The sequence below is a fragment of the Saccopteryx leptura genome, chromosome 1, assembly GCF_036850995.1.
Source record: "Saccopteryx leptura isolate mSacLep1 chromosome 1, mSacLep1_pri_phased_curated, whole genome shotgun sequence".
NCBI lineage: Eukaryota > Metazoa > Chordata > Mammalia > Chiroptera > Emballonuridae > Saccopteryx > Saccopteryx leptura.
In genome coordinates, this window is record NC_089503.1 from 365,787,885 (window position 1) to 365,796,009 (window position 8,125).

General features: G+C 34.2%; 1 protein-coding gene across 1 annotated transcript in view; it reads right to left on the reverse strand.

Annotated features, from left to right (window-relative positions):
* Nucleotides 1-4,577, reverse strand: part of GFRAL (GDNF family receptor alpha like) — a 63,460-nt gene extending 58,883 nt beyond the window's left edge. The window contains 3 exon segments of the mRNA XM_066360295.1: nucleotides 373-526; nucleotides 3,605-3,739; nucleotides 4,454-4,577. Coding sequence (XP_066216392.1) covers nucleotides 373-526; nucleotides 3,605-3,739; nucleotides 4,454-4,577 — 413 coding nt within the window.
* Between the last annotated feature and the right edge of the window lie 3,548 nt (nucleotides 4,578-8,125).

Genomic DNA, 8,125 nt, shown 5'->3' on the forward strand with positions numbered 1-8,125 from the left:
TAAGTTTAATTCTATGTAAGTGGTTGTATTTTAATCTTCCTTGGGAGACCCTGAGTTCTTTAACAGAAATAATACCTTATCTGTCTTCTATCATCTAGGTCTTGTGCAAAGCCACGATAAGCTCACAAATGAATGAGTGAATCTATAAATTCTAATGAATTATAGATGAATGAAGCCTGAAATTGTGGTTAGCAATTACAGAAATACATTATGCACATACTAAGATCTATAACTCACAGAAACTTAAACTGCATGAAAAATTAACCAAATTATGAAAAATGTAAAATTACATAGTTGTGATTAATTTTAAAATCATACTTTTCTTTTACATGACTTTAAATATTCTATATAATACTGTATTACCTGATTCACTGATGATACATTTTTTTCCCAAGCAATTTGTTAGCAGGGAAATTGAGGTCATCTGTGCAGAGACAATCATTAAATTGGAAATTGCTTTCCACTAAAGATTGGATGCCCAAGTTACAGCTTGATGAATCCTTCATCTTGCAGGGGTTACCTGGATATCACAGCCAAACACATAGCACTCTAGATATTAATTTGAAAAAATGTAACCAAAGTTCTTTTAACATATAAATCTGTATAACTCATTAACTCATTATTTATTTATTTATTTATTTATTTAGTCATTTATAGGTTCAGGCACAATATTTTATTTTTTACTCATTCTTTTTTAAATTTGATTTAGACAATTAATTTTAACGGGGTGACATTGATCAACTAGAGTACATAGATTCAGAGAAAACATCTGCAGATCATTTTGACATTTGATTACCTTGTATACCCATCACAAAGTCAAATTGTCCTCTGTCACCTTTTATTTGTTTTTTATGTCCCTCCCCTCCCCTCTCCCCTCCCTTTGCTCCCTTCCCCTTCCCCTGGTAACTACTGCACTCTTATCTATCTATGTCCATTAGTCTCAATTTTGTATCCCACCTATGTATGGAATCATAAAGTTCTTAGTTTTTTCTGATTTTCTTATTTCACTCAGTATAATGTTATCAAGGTCCATCCACATTGTTGTAAATGATCTTAAGTCATCATTTCTTATGGCTGAGCAGTATTCCACAGTATATATGTACCACATCTTTTTTATGTAATCCTCTATTGAAGGGCTTTTTGGTTGTTTCCATGTCTTGGCCACCGTGAACAATGTTGCAATTAATATGGGTCTGCATGTGTCTTTATGTATCAATGTTTTTGTGTATAACTCATTATTATAGTAAGATTTTCTGGGGCTTCTGCAGGATGTTCATATAAGTAATTTTTAATCAAAAATATATTTTTTACTTTTATTTTCCCCCCAATATTTAGTTTCTGAAATAAATTAAAATTTTTCATATTTTAAAATAGCTTTGTCCCCTCTTAGAATGCCAATTATTTCTCTTCATTAATAATCAAGGCCTCCCTAGTAAAATGTGACCAGAATGATCTGTAATCTTAGCTCTTCTGTCAGATTAGCTCTTTCAATAATTATTTGTCTTAATTTGCTATTTTATTTTACATATTATTCTGAGATTATAATAAGAGATGTACAGGAAGCTCCAAAGTTATCATGAGAAATGAAGTAGTTCTGACAAAAAGCACTCAATAAATATTATTAAATAATGAGTCTTACATAATTGCCAATAATTCATTTTCTGCTTTGATTTATTTTTTTTTATTTTATTTTTTTTTTTTTTTCATTTTTCTGAAGCTGGAAACGGGGAGAGACAGTCAGACAGACTCCCGCATGCGCCCGACCGGGATCCACCCGGCACGCCCACCAGGGGCGACGCTCTGCCCACCAGGGGGCGATGCTCTGCCCATCCTGGGCGTCGCCATATTGCGACCAGAGCCACTCTAGCGCCTGGGGCAGAGGCCACAGAGCCATCCCCAGCGCCCGGGCCATCTTTGCTCCAATGGAGCCTTGGCTGCGGGAGGGGAAGAGAGAGACAGAGAGGAAAGTGCGGCGGAGGGGTGGAGAAGCAAATGGGCGCTTCTCCTGTGTGCCCTGGCCGGGAATCGAACCCGGGTCCTCCGCACGCTAGGCCGACGCTCTACCGCTGAGCCAACCGGCCAGGGCTTCTGCTTTGATTTAAAAAGCTATTCTCATTCATCTACCCAGCAAATTTTCTTTTTCTTTTTGTATTTTTCTAAATTAGAGTACTTGAGATTTTGTGTATTCGTGAATATTTTAATTTTAATGTTATGCATGGGATAATTATGCAAATATTGCAATTTGCTACTTATGACTTGTTATTTGTATACTGAAATAAACATGCCCGAATTCATGACACATTGAATGTGATATTTTAATTTTGCTATATAAAATGTTACAAGGAGCCTCTTCATGAAATACCAGATTGTATTTTGTTGTTATCCTCTATTCTCACTTAAAAACACTGTGTCACTTTGAACAATTTATGCCTTTCAAAGTCTTTTCCTTATCATTAATCAGAATGTTTGGATTAATAAACCATAAGCTTCCTTGGAGTATGACCAGTCTCTGTTCGCCCTACAAGGGCTGGGAAAAGAAGAAAATCTCTCTCCCTTCCTCTGCATCCTATGTAATTGCTCCACCTCTGCTGGTAGGGATTTTAAATGTTGGCATTGTCGGAACTCAACACACTCCACCTGACATCTTTTGGGAGGTAGAGAAAGCATATGCTGTTAGGCAAATGTTATGAATTGTACAGAATTTGCTCTTTGTGAAATGGCTGGTGAAATAAAGTGAGTCATGGAGAATATATTTTTTAATTTCCTTTTGTATTACTTCTGATGATAGTCCAGAAAGTTGATCAGGTTTTATTGTATTCTAATATTTATTATACAGAATGATAAAATTATCATTATGTTAGAATATGATTTTTTGAAAAGTTTTATCATAATACTATTAGGGTGATGTCTCACTGCCTAATCAATTTGTCTACTTCTGGTCAATGGAGTCTTCCTACAATGCTTCATTCAATATTTATTCAGCTACTTGATATATTTAGAACACATTACTTTTTCTTTCAAATAAGTAAAGTGACTTTCTGGTACTCACATTCTCTACTCTTTGGGCCTACCCTCAAATGTTTGGAATGTAGGACAGTTTAAAAATAATAATATACTTTAAATTCTCCTTGATACAGTTGGAATGCAAAATACTATATATGTTGTGAGAATACAGAATGCATATTATACACATACAAATAGATAATAATGCCTTGATCATCACAAATATTATTTGCACTATTTTATCACTGACATATTAATATATAAACAAAATAACAGTTTACTTAAAAAATTGCCATGCTTATGAGAAGCATGCATATAATTGTTACATTATATATAATGAAATAAGTAAAAAAGATAGGCTGAAACCTTGCGTTAAGTTTCCCATAATGTCAATGCATTAAGGTGATTAAGGAATTTAAGAGTATTATTTTGTAACTATAATTCAATAATCAGCAACTGCAGGTGAATCACTCGAATATCACATTCAAGAACTAGAGCAAAACTTAGTTCCCCAAACAGTGAAGGACAGTATCGAATCCTATTCTTATCTCAGTAAAAGGAAATCATTTGAATGCATTTTAAATCTTTTTTTTTTTTTTACCTGAAACAATGCAGGCATCTTCCATTATTCTCCATTCATGTTTGCATCCATTTGCATCCCTTAGGCATTGTTCTCTGAAATAAGTGCAGTCATTGGTTTGAGAAGGGGATTCATTTTCTGAGCATAGCCCCATAGCTTGAATAACAACAATAATAGAACAACAAAAACAAGTTTGCGATATTACAGTATGGCAGTTACTTACCTCAAAACTAAGTTATTAATGATAAAGAGAATGATTATGGAAAACAAAATGTGATGATTTCATTACAAGACTGAATGCATTCTAACCTCCCATCTAGTTTTAGATCTATTTTTTCTCCTACATAAGATTCTAAAATGAATAATTTAAATTTGCTTTCTCTCTTTCTTATAGCCTACTTATTTCTCAACTTATTTATTTTTATGACTGCTACCCCATCAAAACTGCTATTTAAAATGTTCTAATTTTTTTTGAAACATAAAATTTAATAGTTTTAAGACTTCATCATTGGGTATTTTATTGGTATTTTGTTTCGGAAACTCTTCTTTCCTTTGGTAATAAATACTCTCTTCTATTCTCGTGATACTTACCCATCTGATATTTTCTGATCACTCAGGATCCTTCCCAGCATCCTCTTACAATTCTGTTCATGTATATTTTCAGCTTGGGTTCTGTACTCACACTTTTCCCATTTTGATTTTAACACATTCTTTCTGGGTGCTTTTAACTAATATCTGTAGACTGACAATTCTCAGGTGTATAATTCTCTCCCATTATTTTCTAGTATTCCAGTTAGAGATGCTGTTACCCCTTACCTAAATGTTCCAAACACACTTCCAAAATAGATCTTTCATATTGTTCTCAGTTACCCTCCCTGATGGACCACTCTACTTCATCAGCAATGCCACCATTCACATAGGCACCCAAACTAGAAACTGGAGATTTGTGATAGACTCTTTTTTCTATCCTGAACATCACTCTTCCATAACCCATTCTTGCATATTTCATTTAGAATATTGGACTCTCACTGGAATATTTGACTGACTCACTAATCAGTTTGTCTCCAGTTTTATCTATTTAGACAGGTTCTTTATATACCCTACCCTGCCTAATGCAATATTCCAGTCCTGTCATTTTCCTGCTTCGTCCTTTGGATGGCCTCTCATAGCACGACCCTCTTCTTCTTCATCATGTGCAACCTGGAGATCCTCAAGCATGTATAGTTTCCCAAATCCCCATGCTGTCTTGTGCCTCTGAGCATTTGCTATATAGTCCCTAGTAGGCACTCCTTTTCTTTTTCCTCTAGGATATTGTGTTTTGTCCTTGAAGATTCAATAGAATAATTACCCCCTGTATGAAAACTTTCTCTTAATTTGGTCACCCCTTTTTCACCATCCAAATTGAATTTAATACACTTAATTTGTTTCACTACAATTTTGAGATTTTTCTTAATGATAGCATTTATTGCTCTGTAATGAAAGTGTGCATTTTTGTGTTTGACTCCATGACTGGGTTTTAGGGTTTTACTGGATAGGCACTAAGGGTAATTCATAACTGTATCCTCCTCATCAAGCACAATGAAGCAGTTATAGATATTTAATAAATGAATGTTAAATTACACCAACTTGAATAGTTGCTTACAGATGAGTATGCATAAATAGCTGGTAATATTCAATTAAAATAAATATTCACAAATTATTTTGGGTAGAAGAGAAATAGTTCCACCAAGTTTTCCAAAAATATCAAGAAAGTAGGGATGTTAATTTAGTATATTGTACATATAACTCAAATTGATTCTATAAGCATGCGAACTGACACTTGCTTAATCAATTCATAGAAAAATATAAAAATTATAAATTTATAGAAGTATTATTTTAACTATAATTGAGACCTTTAGCCCTAGCCAGTGGCACAGTAGATAGAATGTTGTCCTGGAGCTCTGAGGTTGACAGATCCCGGGGTCCTTGGCTCAACCCCAAAGGCACAGGTTCAAGCCCTGACCAGGCCTCACATGAAAAACAATCAGTGGGTAAATGACTAAGTAAAACAACAAGTTGATGTTTCTCTCTCCACCCCCCAAAAAAAATTACTTAAAGTTTTAAATAGGTGATCTTAATTATCAATTATCTGTGACAATATAGAGTTATAATTTTCAATTGAATCTTTTCTTTATCTTACCTCTTTCCAAACCTCTTCTCATTAGGAGATTATAAAACAAATGATTAGATCATATGTACTACTTCTTGGGTTGCCACATTTGAGGGTTAGGGCCACGGGTGTGGCTCAGTCACATTTTGTTATTGAGGGATTGGAGCAGAAATTGACATATTAGCTTTCTGGGTTTTTATATGTTCATGGATAACCTCATCTAGCTAACCTTCTGTTCTAGGTTAGCAAGCTTAAAGAAAGATAAACTGAACTACTTAGATTCTTGCCCAAGGCTAATGGTTTAAATCTAGTTTGCAAAACACCCTGAACTGGGATTTTATGTCAGAAATTTAAGGTATAAAAAAATCTGGAATAAGCCCTGGCCGGTTGGCTCAGTGGTAGAGCGTCAGCCTGGCGTGCAGAAGTCCCAGGTTCGATTCCCGGCCAGGGCACATAGGAGAAGCACCCATCTGCTTCTCCACCCCTCCCCCTCTCCTTCCTCTCTGTCTCTCTCTTCCCCTCCTGCAGCGAGGCTCCATTGGAGCAAAGATGGCCCGGGCGCTGGGGATAGCTCCTTGGCCTCTGCCCCAGGCGCTGGAGTGGCTCTGGTCGCAACAGAGCGACGCCCCAGAGGGGCAGAGCATTGCCCCCTGGTGGGCAGAGCATCGCCCCCTGGTGGGCGTGCCGGGTGGATCCCGGTCAGGCGCATGCGGGAGTCTGTCTGACTGTCTCTCCCCGTTTCCAGCTTCAGAAAAATACAAAAAAAAAAAAAAAATCTGGAATATTATTTGCCATTGATCATTATATCTCGTAATTAGCTCCCTTAAGCAATTTACAGATGATTGGATATAGCATTAAAAACTTCACCAGTATTTAATGTAATAACCATTAAAAAATTCTACCTATTATCTTTCCATAATTTCTTTCATTTTCTTTTATATTTAAATCTTTAGGTTAAACAATTCATTTGATTATTTATTTTACATAGCTTTTCACACCTTCCACTCTGATGAAATACTAAATGAACTAGAAAAACCATCTCAATGATTTGGCCCACATGACTCCAAATATCTTGAGCTTTCCAAAATTTTATCCATTCCTAACTGTGCCTATGTATTTAATCCAGAAGTTTTTAAGGATTCTCTTGAAACAATCAGTGAGAAACAAGTTCTACTTTAAAATAAGTAAGATGGAGAATATTGCATATTATATTCACCCTCTTAAAGATATAAAAGGCTCATTAGGTTATTAAATACCCTTTTAATAATTCACTATGTCCCCCACTTCTTTGGACATTTCCACATCACAAGACCCATTTAGATAATGTTAAATAAGTATTTTGAAGAATGAACTATGGTAAATATCAGTTAAAACTATCAAATGCACAGTTTTGACCCTATAAGTATTGGAAATGATTTCCTTTTTTCATGCAACTTACTGTTAAGGTTAATCTAAAAATAAAAGTTGAAAACAAGAGACCATCACTGCCTTTTCAGCTGGAGCCATAATGAGGTTGTGATACACTTTGTGTGTTCTGTTATATTGCTACCTGATCTATAAAAGTAAAACTCTCCTAGATTCTCTTTATAATATAAAACAGAAATAAGAAATTATTATTAGAAATAAATAAAAGAAAAAGCAAAATTTTGGAACACTAAATAACTATTTATTAAACCAAAGAAAAACTAAAAATATAAAAAATTGCTTTCCTTCTTGCCTTATTTTCTTTGACTTGATTTATTTTAAATATCCTTTTGTGTTCAACATAATTTGAAATAACCTTTGTTATTCTCCTGCCCACAATTATGCCCTTCTTCATCAATATGTATTAGTGTAGACACTATACTGGGTTTGGTTTAATGAGTGGTTTATAAATATGTAGCTACTATCATAAATATCCATTTTTTTCTCAGTTCTATTGATAGAATCTACTGAATGCTGAAGAAAATATAATAGTTTCTGCAATAACATACATATCAAAGACAGTATATCTCATGAATTCTACTTTAAGCAGAATTCTATTTCACCAATATCTTACAATACATTCACTGTATACTATCCAATATAAGAAGGATATATTCTTACTTTATCTCTAGTTCACAGAAACTAACTGAATGTGTGAAGCATTTGCTTTGATGTTATTCTATTTTATTAAACAACTCCTAGATTTTTTTTTAATATTAACACCTTAAAATTAGGGAAACTGAATGGTTTAAATTAATCACTTTTTGATTTAATTTAAAAATTAGATAATAATTTGCAATTTGTCATCTTTTAACTTGTAAATAGATACTGGAAGGTTTCAGTTCTAAAAGGTTCTAGTATACATGGGAGTTCCATAAATCCTAATAAATAACTCAAAGTAACTGGATTATTCTATATAATAAAACAGA